At 36.7% G+C, this 20,437-nt stretch overlaps 1 protein-coding gene across 1 annotated transcript in view; it reads left to right on the top strand.

Annotated features, from left to right (window-relative positions):
* Positions 1-20,437, top strand: part of LOC150086805 (cilia- and flagella-associated protein 276) — a 31,714-nt gene that overhangs the window by 11,193 nt on the left and 84 nt on the right. Inside the window, exons 2-3 of the mRNA XM_090372274.1 lie at positions 12,214-12,446; positions 15,216-15,334. Coding sequence (XP_090228400.1) covers positions 12,214-12,446; positions 15,216-15,334 — 352 coding nt within the window. The remainder of the gene's footprint in view (positions 1-12,213; positions 12,447-15,215; positions 15,335-20,437) is intronic.

The raw sequence follows: 20,437 nt of genomic DNA on the forward strand, positions 1-20,437 counted from the left end.
ACTAGCAAGGCTTTTGTGGATTTATTGGATGATTGTTTTCTACATCAGCATGTTCGGGAGGCAACTAGAGGGAGTCTCTTGATTTGATTATCAGTAGTGATTCTTCATGCATTAAGAATCTGCGGGTAAATGAACCACTAGGTGGCAGTGATCACAGTGTGCTGAAGTGGGATTTACTCAAAGAGGTAACTACCATTAGGGGTAAAGGGAAGGGTTATTGCTTTCGTAAAGGCGACTACGATGGACTGAGACAGTATTTAAATTCTATACAGTGGGACCAACTGATGATGTTACCAACAGCAAATTCAAAATGGGAAGCATTCAAAGAACTTATCTTGGAAGCTACTAGGCTTTACATGCCAACCAAGAAATATTGTTCAAGGTTTAGGCCTAAGTGCATGTCAGATGAACTAATGAGACATATGGCAGAGAAAAAAATGCATGGGATACATACAAATTAACACATGACACAGAAGCCTATGATAGATACAAGTTGATCTGTAACCAAGTTACAAAGGAGGTTAGGCAGGCGAAGGTAGATTACGAGAAATATTTGCCAAGGGATGCAAAGAAAAACAGCAAGGAGTTCTTTACTTATGTAAACTCTAGAAGGAAGGGGATGAATCAGATTGGTCCACTTGATATCGATGGGTCAACTGTTGATCTTGCTCAGGTAGCTAACAAACTGAATGAATATTTTGCATCGACATTCACACATTAGGAGTTATTCAGCGAGGGGAATGCCAGAGGTGTATTCAACTCTGGCAGTAAGCTAGAGAATCTTGTAATAACTGAGAGTAAAGTGGAGGAGAAATTGTTGAAGATAAATACAAGAAAGGCACCTGGGGTGGATGGGATCTATCCAGTTATATTAAAGGAGGCAGCAAAGGAAGTAAGCAAACCCTTAGACATAATTATGAGAGCTTACTTGGACTCAGGGGAAGTACCCATGGACTGGAGATGTGCAAATGTGACCCCCAATTCACAAAGGAGGATCAAAGGGCGACACAAGTAATTATAGACCTGTTAGTTTAACTTCTGTTCCCGGAAAATTAATGGAGGCACTGGTTAAAGAAGCACTGCAGGATCATCTAGACAAGACTTCAGTTATAGCTCAGACACAGCATGGTTTTGTTAAGGGGAAGTCTTGCCTGACCAATTTGATTGGATACTATGATGCAGTCACAAAAGAACTGGATGCACGGAATAACTTTGATATTATACACTTGGATCTTAGAAAGGCTTTTGATACTGTTGCATAATGGAAGACTGCTGCACAAATTGGAGCAGTATGGCACTGGAGGCAAATTGCTGCTATGGATAAAGGGGTGGTTGAGGGGGAGAAGACAGAGAGTGGTAATCAATGGAAACTGCTCATCGTGGACTAATGTTATTAGTGGAGTCCCTCAGGATTCAGTATTGGGTCCATTATTGTTTTCTGTATTTATAAATGATATTGATGATGGTATATCAAGCTTAATGTCCAAGTTTGCAGACGATACGAAGGTTGGCAGGGTTGTCAAGGACACTACTGACACTATGCTACTGCAACAGGATCTGGAAAGGTTGAGCAGATGGGCTGAGAGGTAGCAAATGGAGTTTAACATTGACAAATGTAAAGTACTACATATGGGAAACAGCAACCCCAGAGCAACGTATCAACTCTGTGGTACTACACTGACAGTGGTAGAGAATGAAAGGGACCTGGGGGTGGTTGTGCAGGCAGATATGAAGTTTTCTGACAGTGCAGACGGGCTGCAAGAGTAGCTCATGGTGTATTGTGGTTGATATATAGGAATTTTTCTAGCAGGGATAAGGAGGTGATTATTCCCTTGTATAAGGCAATGGTCAGCCCACACCTAGAGTACTGTATACAGGTCTGGAGGCCTCATTTCAAGAAGGATGTTGAGATGCTGGAACGAGTACAGAGAAGGGCAACAAGATTAGTGAATGGAACAAAGGGGTGCTCTTACGAAGAAAGGCTTAAGTTTTGCAAATTACAGTGTCTGGGGACTAGGCACCAGCGAGGTGATCTGATAGAGGTGTATAAAGCCTTGAATGGTTTGAGCATGCTCAATGCTGATGGGATTCTTCCTCTTGCTCAGAATAATCACCTGAGAGGGCATAAATTCAAACTGAGAGAAGACAGATGTAGGATAGACGTGAGGAAATTTGCCTTTAGCCAGCGGGTGGTTGGTTGGTGGAATAACTTCCATCCTTTGTCGTGGAAGTTAATAGCCTAAATAAGTTTAAGGCTCAGCTGGACAGGTATTTCATACGAACAGAGGGGTGAAGTGGAAAAATGCCTCTACTAATGCTAATGCTAATAAGGAGATATAGAGAAGTATCTGTTGATGCTTGGACCTTCCCTTGGCAGAACAATGATGATGACGATGTGCAAGGACAGTGACTGTAACCGCTGTTCCTACCCGTGATGGTCAACAAGGCAAAGTTAATTTTCTAGTGAATCTCATTACGCCTTTTTTTTTTCCAAACAGGAGCCAACCAGGGAGGGGCAACAAGTGTTCAGCCTGTCCCAAATAAAATCGTTCTAAACTAAAAATCAAAATCCAAAAATTTCTTTTGTTCAAAGCAGCCTCTGTGACGCTCAACCGTCCCCAAAGAAAAACCCTCTGGCACTAATTTAATATCATTATCTCAGGACAGTCCTAAAAAACCTTAATAAATCGACTCCCCCAGATGTTCTAGCTTTATTAAAAGTATAACTGAAGGCATGTTGGTAATTGTTAATGGCAGCGGAACTAAAACTTTTTGGTTCTTGTGTCCATATTTCATCAATGCGCCTTTACTCAAGGTCGGATATACTGAGGTGCAGTGGCGCCCCAAGATGAGGGGGAGCTGTAAATGCAATTGGGAACCACCACAACCTTCTTTTTCATTATATTTTTAATTTGTTAATTAAAATTAAATATATTAACATATTTATTAAATATACAAGAAAATTATTTGTATTATAATATTAATTGATTTCAGTAATAAAAATTGTAATCATATTTTTTAAATGATTTCATTCGACAGCTGTTGCCGGTGTCTATTTTGCCATACTTAGTTACACCATCAGGTACTATATTAGTACGATCACTTACCATATTCTGAAATGTGACACTGTGCGCTATCGAAACAAAACGTTCGAAACCACATTTGAAAGACTTGAAATGCAAGAGAGTATTTGCCCTATTTTATTTCGTCCTTGGTGTGTGCACGTACTCAATGCAAGGCTGAAATGAAGAATTTTTATCCATGAACACACATACAGAATGGTTAGATATATCCGTATGATATATACACACTCGTAACCAGGGACACGTGAATAGGAGAAGGCGGCTACCAGCGCCCTAACTTCAAGTGGTGTGTTACTTAAAATATAGTTCTCGGTATTCAAAACGGATTGGGGGGGGGGGGAAGAGCAGGCACTGACTAGTCAGGAGTTCTGGAAGCTGAGGCGACAAGAATGTCTCATTATTCTTCTTTTAAATAACCCGTAAAATAATAATATTCTTATTCATCAGATTAATAATTTATTGCGTACAGTCACGACTATTACGAAAAAAAAGTATCACTTTGATATTTTAATTAGACACTGGTAATGTGTTAATACAATTCTGAAAAAAATATATTGTCCTAGGCTTAAATGCGCTGCTTTATAATTCGATATTTTTCATCAACTGAAACTTAAGAAGGCAATTTTAATGCCAAGTAAGGGTTCTTTTTATGCGAATTTGCCATTAGTTTATTTTCGAGCTTCCTAACAACAAAGCTAATGATTTAATAAAGTATAAATTAAATTAAATAAAATTTCCCAAGTGGTTATTGGTTTATATTGATATAAGTTTTTGCATGTATGTATTTTGCGTATGTATGTATTTTGTATGTATTAAAAGGTCGCCAAAAGAAATTTTAACGCCCTGGTCTAATAAGATGATGCACCCTCTTGTAGACGGTGGAATACATATTTTTGTGACTAAATGGAGTAAAACCCAAAAGGAATATGGCCCCCACGAGTGTATTCCATTTAATTCAGAGGCGCTCACATACATGCATACATATATATAATTCACACTGCTTTTATCCATGTTATATATATATAAAGTTATACAGCGTAGTAATAATAATTAAGAATAAAACTTAATATATATTTTTTATAATCAATACTGTTATGCTTTATATAATATATCATATATATAACGGATGGTCAATTCGTAAGCGAGCAGCGTCAAGATAGATAGGTATCGCTGAAAAATAATTGCACAGGCCCTCGAGCCCTGCATCTGCTCTGTATCTACCTTTCTTACCAAACAATAGCGTTTGAACCTCGGAAAAATGTGATCATGTGATCACAAAACATGCATCTACTTAGTTTACTTACTGTACACGTTGTTGGCCTTGGGATAATCCGGTATACTTTATGGTGCAAGTCGGTCCTTGCACCTTAAAACATAAAACTGCTATAATAGTTGCATTATCGTCCGTAGAAATCTTAGAGAAACCCATTGTGCGTTTTGTTATGAATAAGCATTTATAAAACTCAACATATCGCGAATGTCTGAATATGGGATATCTGCGTAATCCTTGATAAAAGAAGAAAACGCCACTGATAAAGGAAATATTACTGCGTTTGCGGTTTATAGCATTTATCCTTTCGTATCGCTGCTAAATAGTCTCAGCACGCAGTAGCATTATACACTAAAGATCTTCGCACAGAAATCTTTTATTTTAACTTTTCTTTTCAAAGGCTCAAACCTCGCGCAATGTTTATTAGTCTTGGTGCGTGGTTCGTGACAGGATAATTACTTTTCAAGAAGACGCAATGACAGTGCCCTGAAATTATTAATGGTACCATGTCACGTTCCGATTACAGTACTCAGGGAACATGCAAAATATTAGTATTGTAGATAGAAGAGAATAAATCATCGTCGCTTCATCCCTTGCTGGTTTTTTTTTCCCCTACTCGTCATTTAAATTTTAGAGAAAATTTAATCTTAGTCTAGTTAAGTGGTTTCAAACTTTTCTTATTTGACACATTCATGGAGTTGAAAGTGCGTATTCACTGAATCCATGGTTTCATTTCACATCGGCAACCGACAAGAATCCCCACCCCAGGGCCGGATTAAGGATGAAAGAGGCCCCCGGCCATATTTAAATCTGAGGCTCCTTTAATATATATATATAGCACCATATATATAAATACAAATACTACATAGGTTTTTATATTTATATTGTGAATTCCTTGATAAAAATGTAAAATGAGAGGTAAAAATGTTTTATGTTCTTTGACTTGAAAAAAGTAACAATAAACCAATTTTAATAGAAACTTTTAACTTATTCATTGTACAATAAAAAGGTATAAAAATAAAATTTAAACACTTAACAAGTTAAGTTTAAGTATGCTTTTATATTACACATTTTCTTGTTTATTATTATTATTAGAAAATTTTATCACTACTTTAGAAAATATTTACACTGAAAATGAGATCCCCGGCCATGGCCGGTTTGGCCGTAGCGTTAACGCAGCCCTGCGGGGCCCACCCCTCGCTATAGAGGGCCCCTGCATTTAATTAATGAAAGATGGCTATTTTTTCTGCCACAAATGTGGTTATATTTATAATAATTACCATGATTACAATTTTGTCGGTGTAAATTAGTAAACACGGCGTATATTATATGCGTATATGAAAAACAAATTTAGATCGATATACTGTATCTGAAAATAATATAAATTATATTTAAAGACACAAGTGCAGTGCTGGATTTAGGTAGTCTGAGACCCTATCGCACATTTGTTAAGAAAAACTAAAATATGATCTTCGGGAGGGGTCTTGGATCAAAGGCATTTGCATTGGTTCGGTACTCTGTATGGGAGTGCACATTGGCAAACTCCACAGTTCCTCTTGAAACTCTATAGAATGTAACTAAAACTACGTAGAATGTGCCTTAAATTAGGCATGTAGCCAATTAGGTGCTCCCCTTGGCTCAATGACAGAATTCAATAAGGAATTCAGAAATGTCACCATTGTATTTATTGCCGGTATCTCCCTGGGCACAGAAAGCAAACTTAGAGGGAAGAGGTTGTCGAGGAGAAAACATTTAATCAATTACTGGTAGAATTTAACGTAAAATCATCTGAAACAAAGTAAATATATTGTTAAAACAAAGTCACGCAGATTGTTACCACAAATCAATAAACAGATCAAAATCTTGAGTTTTATGCAATTGGGTGGGTGTTATTATTAAAAACTGCGGTTTTGCCTTCTGCATAATGTCCGTTTTGTAGCATAATCTCTGAAAAGAATTCTTCACAATCAATTCTCAATTGATTTAGAGGATCTATTATGTTAGCAGGCAAGAGATACAGTGAGAACTAGTACGCTCTTGGACAAGCCTGCTTACTATGCCCTCTAATGGCTCTTTTCAGTTTCTCTTAGTAGTCCGGACCCAAGAAAGTCGACCGACCTGCAACATTCCCCTCGATGTCCTTGGCCGTGAACATTCGCTGTAGATAATTGGGTCTCTTTAGATTAAATTAAGTTACTAACAACGTCTTCACCAGTGTTGAATCCAGGTGGAAGTGAGTTCCACCTCCGGCAGAATAAAATCCTCTCCCCCGGCGAAAAATAGTATAATAATTTCTATTTTAATATTCGCTCAAAGACCTCGGACATTGAAATTTTCGCCCAAATTTTTTGTTTAATTTTAATTGAAATTTTCTTCTTACTGCGCTTTTTAGGGGCTATTTATCAGTTCACACAATATTGTAATTATAAGATACGAATTCAATAAATTTATGTCAAATAAACACAACTCAAAAATTCACATCATTATAATTATGCTCACATGGAGTAATCGGTTAGGTGGTACACGGCGAAAATAAATCGCTAAAATTCAAAATAGACGAAATTTTCAAAATAATTAAACGGGCAATATTTCTGGCTGCACAAATTGTAACTAAAAGCCCCTATTTCAAGTGGCAGCATTTTCGTTTTATGGTTTTCAGGTTCCCTTTATTTTCACACAAACCATCTCTTGATAGTGTTTCACACAAACGGTCTATTTACGACTAATTCTTTGTTTGTTTATCGCAAACAAGACAACGACTGGATCACAGGTCGTGAATAGATTCGCCTGAATTGGTACCTCAGTGACGGATGCTGTTGTAATTATAGTGTCCCGCGGCTTTCAGGGGAAGGGCTAAACGATATCCAGGAATAGAGAGGAATCTACTGCAGCCACTATTTCAATCGTTGGCAGTTTCACTCTATGGTTTTCAAATTCTCACAAGAGTCTACTTGTGGCTAATGCTTCCTTTGTATGCTGTTTGGTCTCAGCCCTATGAACAGTACATTTTGTAATCTTTTTATTATATATGTATCTGTACTGTAATATTGCAAGATTGCATGAAGATAAGCTTAGAAGGCAAGAATGAGTTATAGGAAAAATTAATAAATGATACATATGCAAAGAATAAGATTATTATAATACTTGCATGTTCGATTATAATTTGTATGACTTTTTTTTCCAAATTTTAATCGGCGATTTTCATATTATTAAATCGTGATTATTGTTAGTAATGTGGTTTTTGTGAACTGACTATTAGTATTTAGATGTTAAATAATAAATATTTCTTTTTGTTTCCTATTTTGTTCTCTCATATTCTCTTATTATAACATTCATAAATATACAGATTTGTTTGTAACATATACATATGTTATTAATATTAAATAATAATAAAATATATACTACATGCATCCCCCGAAGTTTACATTCCCCCCATCCGCGGTGCAAACACTCTGGATCAACACTGGTCTCCACCATGACGTCTTCTGCTGTAAGGATGCCTAATATGCATAAGCGCACCCACGGGAAGGGCTAAAGCTGCCTACATTTAATTTTAGGTTATATAAATATTCTTTCGCGTAATGGTGCTTGTAAAAGCTACGGACAGTGGAACGTACAGGTTCCCCTCCCCAAAATAGAATTGCTGACTGCGCTACTTCTAATATGTGTCCGATACGACAGTTAATACGAGTCCATTGTAGAAGAGAACAGTTTTACTAAGATAAGAATTTGTCTGAGTCAGAATAATCCATCACAGTTTTCATTCAAAAGTTGTGTATAGGATTCCACTAGATATAATATGCAGTTTTCCCAGGATTTTATTTAGTCACCTTAGTATCCGCCCTTGATGGTAATACAGTTGTTAGAATCGCCTTCTTTCCCTACCGGGGTAAAAAAAGACCTGAATTCGAATCCCCTCGACACCGTGAGCAATTTTTATGGGCCTTTTTCCCCCAACGTGGTTGAGTAAAGTTGGTCTCTGGCAAGGAGAGCAATATCCGCCCCCCCCCCCCCCCTCTCCGGAAACTCAGATTTTTCAATCAGCAAACAGGCAAATCAACCACAGAACACACGCAATTTATAGACATAATATATACAACGCAGTATGTCCAGTCGCCGAAACCCTGCAACAAAAACACCCTTAGTATCCATAAAGTATTTTTAAAAAATGTGATGCTTGAGTAGATGATCATAACAGTGACGTATATAATGTTATGGTGCTGTGCATCCCAGATAAATTACAATCTTTAAACTAATTTTGCATTATTGACACCGGTTAGATTTTGTCTGGTCACAGGAATTCCTCAATAGTTCTCCTCTTTGAATTGGTGAAATTGTACGTAAAATATTGTTAGTCATCCCATTTTTATATTGGCAAACTAAAACCCCCTTAGCCGGGTGGTCAATCGCGAGGGTGCATAAGTACACGTGCCTTTGTTGTTTTTGTTATTTGGTTTTTAGGAGCATTAGCAACTAAGGCCATATTGCTCCGGGAATATGCGGTGGTCATTCCTTGACCTTTCCGCATCCTCCGTATTTGGTGGTGACGGGCTCGAACCCCAGTCTAATCAAGAAGCGTGTGCTACGCACTGCTGCTCCTTCCCACCTGGCTACGGAGGCGCCCACACGTGCCTTGAATGATCGGCGTTCAAGCCCGTGACTGCTAAGTACTGTGCTGCTTCTTGTATTCTCTCTATCTTGTAAACTCCTCTGACCGTGTGGTTGTCCAGCAGTATAATATAAACAGAAAATTTACTTATTTTAACTAGTTCATATAAGCACTGGGAGGTGAAGCTGCTATGTTTTTGCTGATTATATTCAAGGGCGCACAGTTGAATTCCTCTTTCCCCAAAAAGTGCTAAACATTTTATTTAAAAATTCGTGTTATTTCCTACACTATGGAATACATTGCACTTTCTACAATTTGGTTACCCTCCCTCCAGGTCACTTCCTTGACGCGTTGCTGATAAAACTTTTCTGTGGATGATTTTCTGCTAGTGAAGCCCTCGCGGGTTGCACAGTTAATAGAATCGCCGTGCTTCCCACACCAGGTGGAAACGGTCTGAGTTCCGTCGATGACATGAGGAATTTTTATGGGCCGTTTTCACAACGTGGCTGAGTTAATCGGTCTCAGGTGAGGGTAGCGTGGTTTTTATTCCCAGAAACTCGGGTTTTTCGTCTAGCGAACAGAAAATCGATCACGGAGCACACAATTTACAGACAATATACACAAGCAATATGGCCTTAGTCGTTGATGCTGATAAAACCCAACAACAAATGTTAGTGAAATCGAACTTTCAGAAGAAATACTTGAAGATATATTTTCTCAGTTGCCTTCTAATGTACATAATGGAATTTTGCTTAATTAGAGTTTTTCGGATTAAATTTCTATTTCCCTAACTATCTTCACTTAAAATTCAAGATCGGGATAACTACCGTGACCAGCATGATAACCTTTGTTTGCATAATGAATGACATTCACAGTAGAGGCGAACTGGGTCAACAATTCTTATTGGGGAAAACTTGTAGCGGTTTCATACTAGTGTATAGTGTTCATGGCCACATTGTGAGGAAGTATGGGGAGGGGGGGATTACAAATAACTAGAGTAATTATCCATCATTAATTTTCTAATGAATTTTAAATAAAAATCACAATTAATTATTTTATAAGAAAACAAAATATTTTTTTCATTTATTCAACGATTCTTAATATAAATGGTAACAGTTTGACAACCATAGATAAAAGCTTATTTTGTTATAATATATAATATAAATCTAATTACAAATAATGAACACAAATGTAAATCATACAAATCACATTTAAATCAAGTAGGTATAATAATTCACAGATAGGTAGATACATTATTTATAAAAAAAAAAAGAAAATATGTTCTGTTATTTTAGTTCTTAGTGATTTATCTTTTATCGCAATTTCAGAAATTATATCTTCGTTATTGATTTTCATTAGTGTCTTTTTTTAGAATTCATGACAATAAAACTTTTCAACTTGGTCTAGGTCATCGAATTACGCAACCGCCTTAAGATGTACTTTGGTTTGGTAAATGATCTCTAACATGCAACTTGCGTAGCAGACAAATTAAAAATATTTTATATGCTTCAAATAAATAATTATATGACATACTATATAAATTGTATTTATGTAACAACCTGTAGCAACAAATTATGCAATTTTTACAGAATTTACATTTTGATTCTATTGAAAAATTATCTTGTTCATATTCTTTGACACTCTTATTTTCGTCATCGTTCATTTTCACTAATTTCACACTAACGTACTTTTCGCTATTGGAATTTTTAACATATATTTTGAGGCATTTGAGATACTGTATATAGATTCTTGAATCAATGGGCGGTCCAATTAACAGGAATTAAGAGCTAAAGGGATTAACATTCCAGAATTCGGTGGTGTCTGTAAAATCTATACAGCTGCCTATCCCACATACTGTGCCAAGAAGTCGCACTTGTCATAACCACACCACAGCGGCCACAGTCCCACTACCTTGTATGAATATGTATAGTAGCCGCAACGGCAATCTGGTGGTGCTGCTTTTATCAAACTCTAACTGCGTTGATGCGACTACTATACAGCCAAACAAAACATTTTCAAACGACTTGACTCATATATTACTGTGGGTAAGGAAGGTCCATATTTTTCTTATTATGATTTTTGTGCATTTAGTTTTCATTTATTAGTCCCCAAATGTATCGGAGGTCAGAGTGTAAATTGAAAATCACACCAGCCTCCGGCCCACCTGGGGGTTCCCAGGAAGTCTTATGGCCAGTACACCTCTATGTCACAGGCTTTCTTTCCTCCAGCACAATATTGGAATAGCTCATCTGTAGATTGTTTCATGCACAGTTAGTGTGTTTGCGAAACGCAAGCACCTCATTATACGTAGCGTGCAAAATCTGTCATTTGTTTGGGATAATCATGAAAATGCTGACGAACTGCAGGCCTGCAAAGTTACAAGAGTACACTACAAAAAAAAGTAATATGAGATTTATTCAACAGCGCAACCAGGATGCTTATGTGAATTTATTTTTAATTAATTGTTTTAATATTAATTATATTTATTACAGTATTAATTAATATTGTTTCTATTAATTAACTTATAATAAATTATTATACAAAAGCCTGTAGCTTTTATATAAAAGCTACAAGTTTGTAGATTGATTAATTAATCTATTTATTTATAAATTTATTTCTTTAACATTGGTGGGTGGCTGAACTGTTACCTTAGAAATATTTCCCCATCTCAAAAAAGTATTATTCACACCAACATTGTTTGATTCCTTGACCGTCATCAAACTAACTTTTCCATCGTTGCTAAACTAACTCGTCGTAGAAAGTATGAAAATTCAGCCTCACCGGGATTTTCTTTTGCAATCAGACCACTAACTAGCAGACTCTTTAGCCGGCCGGGCTAGCCGGGTGGGTAAAGTGCCTGCCTGGCAACCCAAAGGTCGCGGGTTCGAATCCCGCCTCGGGCTTGGATCAAAAGTACTGCAAAAACCTTGGGAGGTGCACTATGGCCACAGAAGCCGATGCGCCAACAACTACAAAAAAAAAAAAAAAAAAAACTAGCGGACTCCATCACGGTAGAAAGGATCTTCCCCCCTCCAACTGATTGTCCTCTCCTTTTGTTTTCCTCCTGTCAATGGAATAGAAAATTAATGTCTCGAAGTTCTTTTCCACATTTGGGTGTAACTGCCGTGTTAAACTCTGCTTCTACATTTCATTTTGGACGCTAAATTTCTTATTGTTGTTCAGTGAGTAGTAAAAACTAAACAATAAGTTAATGAGAATATTTATTGTCTCTATTTTATTCTAATTTCCAGCATCCTCGACCTACGACCACCACTGCCGTTGCCCAGCAACAACAGCCTTGGTTTCAGCTTCATGCCACACCAACAGTATCCATATGGAAACGATATGGCATTGTTCCTCCAACTCCAATTCACAGAAACAGTCTGGATTATCCTCTCAGGGCCAAGTACAACCAATCTACACAGTTCGACCGTCCCATCGAGGACACTCTAATGCAACCAGAGACTGTGTCCCTGAAAAGTGGGTAAGTAACTCAATTATCCTTATCGGAAAATATAGATTTTTAAAGACTTTAATTAGTAAAGGCCTATACAGTCATATAATATCGCCACCTCTGGAGAAAAGCTTGGTGACCTACCCCGGTATTTTTCACCAGCAAACTTTATGAACGAGCTCAAGAATAAATCGATAATGCTAGGAAAGGTCAGTGGAACAAGAAGAGGTCGGCAAAGAACACGCTGGCTCGACACCATCAAGAGCGACACTGGTATGAGCATGAAGAACTTTGAGGAAGCTGCTGAAGAGGGGACAGCATGGAGGCAGCTCGCCCATAAAGTCTCTGAAAATCGACTGCGAGTGAACGGATGAAAACAAAAACTCAGTTATCAGTACAGCAGATTAATTTCTAAGTAAATCCTGTTTACTTAAACAGGTTACTTCATATATAAATAAATAAATAAATAAATTTTCTGTTTATACTCCGGCACGACAACCAAGTCAGTAGAGTTTACAATAAATCGTCAATACAAATATTTATCGTATTTAGTAGTCACGGGGTTGAAACCCGGTCCACTCAAGGAACGCGTGCTATGCACCCTATGATGTACAGTATATACATAGTTCAATGAATTGAATGTCATGAAGTGTTTATCAAATGTTGAGAAAAGAATATATTCTTTTCTCAACATTTGAAAAGAATACTAGAGTAGGTATTTTATAACATGCATATAAACCAGAAACAAAGAAAAAAAAATCTTGAATTGATGCACATAACCCAAATAAAGCTTCTTTTTTTAACTTTTTTTTTTTAATGTCTTTTTCTCCCGTTTATAAATACTGAATCCACGCATTAGATTTGTTTTATGTTGCGAAACCACTACTTAACGGAAATTCTCAACCTTCCCTTCGAGACACGAGTTTAGTTTGTCACAAAGATCAAAACTTCTCTCAGAATTTTATATTCTAGCAAATATTTTAAAGTGCATTTCATTGGCATTCCAGAAAAATATCACTAGTAAAATATTACTGGTATTACAACCTTAGCTACCGTCTGTGATCGATTTGAAAGTGTCTCGACAATACAATCAAATGGATATTGTACTTCAGACTGATAACCGAAGTACTATTCATTTTGTGTTCATTGGACTTACGTACTCTTCCTTCCAAGGCTTCACTGTGCTCCTGTGTTAAATATAATCACTTTTTTAAAGAAATTCGAAATCGTTTCTATAATTTTGGTAGTGACGTTATTTACCACTTATTCCAGCGCTAACTTACTCGCAATACGAACTTTGATGATTTTGTTAATTATTTTGCTAACAAAAAAGCCGAAGAAATAATTTATTTTAAAGCTGAATATTCCAACTTTCGTCCATGAAACAATGACATTGCCCCATGTAACACTCCAGTATGCAGGGACGTTCCTAGGGTATGTTGCGCCCGGGTGCCAATCGCAATTTTGAGCCCTCCTTTAAAATTTTCTTCATATGTTTGTCATGAAGTATTTATCAAAAGTTACAGGTTTTCAGCGCCTCTTGAACGTTGGCGTCCGGGTGCAGTGCACCCCGCTCATCCTCGGGACGGCTCGCCCCTGCTAGTATGTATTAGGACATCGAATGCAACAGAGATTATGGTTTTAAAAAATCAAAATTTAATATCTGGGGTGGTCCCTATCGACACTACTGATATTAATAATCAAGCGGAGTACATTATGAATAATGCACTCCGCTTTAACTTCGAGTTAAAATATTAACTTGGAAGTGAAAGCAGACCTGACATTTTCAAAATTTCCTTAATTTTTGTGTAATTTTTAGCATGCTAGTTAAAACTTCACAGCTTATCCAGTTTTTCATGCGTGCCATTAGGCCTGACGTAGTCGAGTGGTCATGAGAAAGAGTGCAGTGGATCGTGACTGCTAAATACGATTAACATTTGTATTGATTGATTTATTGTAAACTCCACTGATGGTCGTGTCAGAGTATAAACAAAAACAAGAATTTTGTGGTTCCCGATATAGGCTGTTAGCAAACTAAAGTAACTAAACCTAAAGTAACTAAATCTTGATAGCAAAAGGTCTGTTTTTGTGAGACTATTGCATTTAATTGCATATTTGTTGTACTACAATAAAGCAGCAGCATTCCTCCTAAGGGAAGTATATGTATTACAAGATGCTACACTGTTGTGGGGGGTAGGGTGAGGGTGGCTTCCCATCGATGAGGTCGAACGAACTTCGAAACAGCTGTCTGAGAAGGGTGGAATTGACAAATAAATTGCTTTATCGTTCTCTAAGAACTCATTGGAACGGGCTCCCAAAATGAGAGTCAATGAAACTCTGCCTTTTCCATCGCAAACTTTATATAAAGTTTTCTAACGGCCTTTCTATGGGGGGAAGGGGACTGCCAGTTGTGTGAATTGAATTACACACATATATTGGTTATGGTATTAACGGCTCCCAAGTGTGCACTCATAACTGTAAATGTATTATATCAACAGAAGTGTGCTCACGTGCAGATTTGCATGATGTGCGAGATGAAAATAACCCACAGGAAACCCTACACCCTCGTCTGAGATAATCAAACTACAGTCTTGAATGAAATGGATTTTAGAAATTCCTTCAGGGTTCAGGAAATACTTTTCCAAACGAGTGGCAGATGGTGATGTATCGTGCCCACCGGGTTGCCACTCAAGGCTTGACAAAAACATATAGACATAGAGTTATATGTTCATTTCACAAAAATAGAAGTACACTAATAAAATGATAACTGTCTGTTTTTTTTTTCTTTTATTTTCCTAGTCTTCGAGAATGTCAGCCATCTCCACCTCCTCCTCCAAGAGAGAAGATATATAACCACCCTGTTTTCATTGCTCCTGTCACAGAAAAGTTGCACTATTATCATGCCAAGATCGCTATCGGTAAGCTGATACTGGTTTATTGGATTACTTATTCACCTTGTTGAAAATCTTAATTGTAAATATCCTACAGTAATTGTACCGCATAGCTTTTGCCCTTTGTGTTTCATGCAAGTAACTAAAGATAGGATAAGAAGGAAGGAGGCGAATTACGTCAAGCCCTTAGCGTAACTTGCTATAGTTTTTCTAACCTGAAATAGGCCACTGTAGCTGAACAGGCAAGTGCGAGGGTGGAGAAGTGCACGCGCTTTGACTGTTAGTGGTTCAAGTACATATGATTATTAAATACGGTAATGTCCTTGTATCTCCATACCTTATGAACTCCTCTAACCTTATGTGATCATCCCAATGTATAAAAAGAAATTTTAATGCCTCCGCGGAGCAATCGGCTGTTTATTGAAATGTTAGTGGTTCGAGTCCACTAGGGGGACGGGTATTTCACTGCCCAATCAAATGCATGTAATGCACACCTATTTGATTAGACCGTGATTGAAGCTCGCGTGACTGCTAGACGTGGTTAATGATTGTATTAATTGTTGAAATGATTAATTGTAAACTCCTCTGATCTAATGGTCGTGCCAGAGTATAAACAAGATATTTTTTTGGTTTACTAGATGAAATAGATCTTCCCCTTCCCCACATTTTTTGTAGTAAATACAGTAAACTCTCTCTTTAACAGACCTAAATTTAGCTGTCCTCAGAAATAGCGAACAGCGTTCCGTAAATTAGGATTTTCGTCCTTAAAGGACCAAATGATGTAACTGCCTGTTTAATGGTATTTGTCATCAGTTACCACTTATGCTGCTGCAGCCTGGTTTAGACGCACTAAATTGCTTACAGTTCAGCCAAGCCTGGTTCGATCCAGCGCAGTTCCTACTAGTACTAGTTAGGGATGTAGAACCGTCTCTACCTATCCCTACAAGTTCTATCTGATTCACTACCTTTAGACTTATATCTAATTTACAGCGGACTTTCTTATTTCATTCCTAAGGGCCTCCCTACAGAATTCAATGGAATACAAATTGGTGTGTCCTCCAGTCCTAAACAAGAAAAACGACGAATTTTAAATATTTTTCATGACTGTTGCAACTTCGCTGATCTGGTTCCCAAAAAGGCTTAATTACAAAATTATTTATTCCAGAAGATACATTTGTTAAATAAAAACACTCGTAAATGGTTTTCTCCTGGTATGTTTTCTAGCTTTCTTTTATCAGGACACGGTTCCTTAAATTTTAAACTTGCTTATTTCTTCCTTTCCAACTCCGAACTTTGTCTTTGCAGTTCTGTCGAGGATTCTACCCACGTTCTTTTCTTTTGCCCTATATACAATGAATCGAGTTCACAGTTACTGTTTGTCACTGGTCCTGTCACTCCTGGTCAGGAATCTGTTTTCATTTTCCGCTCCTACTTTCTTTCAGTCCTTTCAGAATTTCTCACGCTCTGTCTTTTTTAAAAGACGACAGTTATTGTCTGAATTATAAACCTATTTTATATTATCGACCAATACCTATACTTAACTTAAATTCATTCATAATTCCCAAATTCTTTGGGAATTATGAAAGAATTTCTCCTAAATTTGTTAAATTATAAAATTTAAGGAATGTATAGAAACATTTTATTGTTGCTATTAGCCTGATAGCGCAAATTGTATAAGCTGTAACAGTCATCTCAACTGTTTGCTCCATATTTTAAAGTGTTAAAATTTAACATTTCGTAAACATGTTCATCTTGTGTAAATAGTGATTAAGTTTATATTTAAATAGCAACTTGTTTCCTTAGATTTTGTGGTAAAGTATGACAATAATATAATTTGTCATTATCTTGAAAAATTTATTGTGTGTACACCTGTCATATCCTGAACTGATTGGACATTAACTCTGTAAATCTTCTGTCTCAAACAGTTTGTATAACTATTTGTTTAAAGTTGTATAGCTTTCTGTATAATTCCTTCTCTTGCAAACAGTTGAGTGGTTAACTATTTCAGTTTATCTATCTCTAATTGGTTGCCCTAATTTTTAAATAAAGGCTAACTCTAAACAAGATTTCCTTCAATTTGAATCCCTAATGTAACCTGAAATGGTTTCCTTCGTGTTTACGTTGTTATTATACCTACGGGCATCTCCTTTATCACCACAGCGAAACATGGATCAGTTGAATTGACGTTCCAGGTGCCGCCATTTATCAGGCACATGCTATACCAGTGGTATTTGCCATCAGTTAAAATATTTTCAGAATAAAGCAAACTGCCATGCAGCCAAGATTTTTCTTGCTATCACCTTCCATCTGAACCGTCAGCGAGAGTAATCAAGAGCTCTTCAGACTTTGAATAAGTATTAATCAGAGTTTCCATTGCCACTATATGATTTACCCAAATTTCAGGCTCTTCAATAACGTTTTTACAATAACGTTTTCAACGATGATATGACTTTTCAACGTGATATAATAACGTTTAGCACCTTTTAATAACAATATAGGAACTTCTGTGACTTTTTTTTTTTTTTTTTTTCGAGCGTACCAAACTGTCAGACAAGGCCTTACTCCTATACAGTATATATAGTCCCTTAAATCGAGGTTTTGACACATTCAAGAATCCTCTTGATATACAACCATTAGATATAAATCTACCCTATTTTAATATTATTTTATTTTAATTATATCAGAGACAAATTTAAAGCACAGTAATTCGATATGAGAGTAATTAATTTTTAAACGTAGTTATGAAGGCCCAGAACCACCAGAACCATAACCATATTCCCCTTCTATAACCATTTTAGCGAATGGTGTATTTGAGTTGATATGAACATGCGTCCATTCTTAGATTTCAGGGTGTAGTAAATCAAATCATTAAAGTTCTTCAGAAAAGCTTTGGAAAATAAATAATTTATAAACATGTAAAATATATTATACGTAAAATCTATAGATGTAGCTAAAACCGCAACTGGAAATTCGCATTGGGAGAGGGGCATTAGCGAAAATGCTCCTCTCTCAACTGACATTAGCGAAATTGTAGATCTAGGTTCCTTCCCTGGGAGATTCACGAACGAGAAATCCAAACCAACCGTCTCCTTACCCTGGGGTTGTGAAATGGCAGTTTCTCTGTGCTATATTAATTTCATGCATATCTGCTATATTACTCTATTTATTATTGTACTACATACAAAAACCAACTTCCATTTTAACTTGCAAAGCTAAGTCCTTTGAGAGTATCTTACAGTGGATAACAGTAGGACATTTGTAATGGTTTGAACCGTTTATGATAAAATATGCGATTTTATTGGTGGAGGATGCAAATACACCTATGTGAGAGAGTTGCATGTTTCCTCCTTCGTTTACTAGGATCTTTCATTTCGAAAAAGACACAATTTAAAGACATATTATACTGATGCCCCATGACTTTAGTAGCCTTGGTATTTATTGTGGAAAATCACGCTAACTGCCTCATTATTTATTTTAAACGTCGAGGCTGTTACTACGCAACTTAGCCAGACAATATACTAATATAAACATTGTGGCTGGAGAAACAAAATAAAAACAAAAAAACCTTAAAATGGTTTATTTAATTCGTTTTCAGACATTCGTTTGTTTCTTTCATTTAGTTTCATTTGTTTTCAGCTAAATAGATGACCTATCCTTCCTAAGCCCATAGTAGTTTTTAAAAGACCTATTTATGCTTCTTCATTACCCAAGTTTTTCTCAACCTTTTTTAGCAAAGTACTCCCTTTTCAAAAAAATAAAATAAAATAAAATAAAAAATAAAATAATACATATATACATATATATATATATACCATTAAGATCGCGATAAAGTGTACAGCGCTACATCATGGGTGTATGAGACTCGTGGTCAAACTGAGATGGACCTTGTTGCTCGTATTATCGCAGCCTGCGAGGAGTGCGCACAACCCCTGGGATGCTAGAACGAGTACGTCAGTCGATGGTGGGGTGCCGCCCATGGGTTCCCTATCTCAAAACATTCAGATACTTCCTCTGAATACACCCTTAAAGTTTGTCGGTAGAGTTCGGAATCACCCTGTATGTACAGTATATAAATATTTCCAGTACCTATAATTTGAACATAGAATTCAGTTTTTTTCAAAATCAGTTGTATTTGTGTTCCCCCCCCCCCAATCCTCTTACGACCCTTCTTACGTATTCCAAAGGGTACTTGTATGTACTATCGGTATGCGAAAAACTGCATTACTCCTTTGATCCTCTTCATCAGAAATGCATCAGCACTTATTGCAGGTAGTCGTATTAATTGTGGCAAATGATAGCAAGCATATATCGTATAAGATGGGAAAATGTTACCTGTAAATCTCATCTTATAATCATTTATATATGTTATTAGCAAAATAGTTCATGTTCTACAAAGTAATGGAAAATGATGATTCAAGAAAGCACGCAGAAAAAAAACTACCGCCTCACCTGTCCATCTCTTCTAAGAATTTGTCTAATTCTTCCTTAAAATTATTCAAATTATCCACCTCCACAAAACCAGATGGAAGTTTGTTCCAACAATCAACCACTCGCTCGTTGAAGACAATTTCCACACATTTGTCCTACAACCACCCATTTCTCACTTTAAATCTGTACTCCCTCTCATTGTATGTTGAGGTGCAATATGGCCTAAGTAGCCCTTGCGCCAGAAATAACAAAAACAACAACGTTGTGTGTTGTCCGAGAAACAGGAAAGATCAATCCTCCCCACCCGGAACAAAAAACTCATTGCACTATCACGTTAACAGGTTTGAAGACGGAAACAGTGAGTTCCCGAAACGTAGCCGCATATTGTTTAAGTGTTTGGCATTGAGGTGGTTCAATCATTGAAGTTTTATCATTTCGATAAAATACGTAATCTACCACGTGATATACTAGTGTAGTATCTATCAATTCACTAACATAATAATGATTTTATTGGAATTAGGGGGGCTGTTGCTAGAATGGCTTTCTGACAAGTGATGCCTCTTGCTTTCGTTTGATACATATTTTATCAGATCGATTGTTATTCTTTCTCATTCATTTAAAATTATTTAATAAATCTCACAAAATGCTAATTTACTTAAATAATGCGCAAAAACTATCATATTTTCTTCCTAATTTCTTTTG

Source organism: Mastigoproctus giganteus, chromosome 4, assembly GCF_048544385.1.
Source record: "Mastigoproctus giganteus isolate SK-2022 chromosome 4, ASM4854438v1, whole genome shotgun sequence".
Classification (NCBI taxonomy): Eukaryota; Metazoa; Arthropoda; class Arachnida; order Uropygi; family Thelyphonidae; genus Mastigoproctus; species Mastigoproctus giganteus.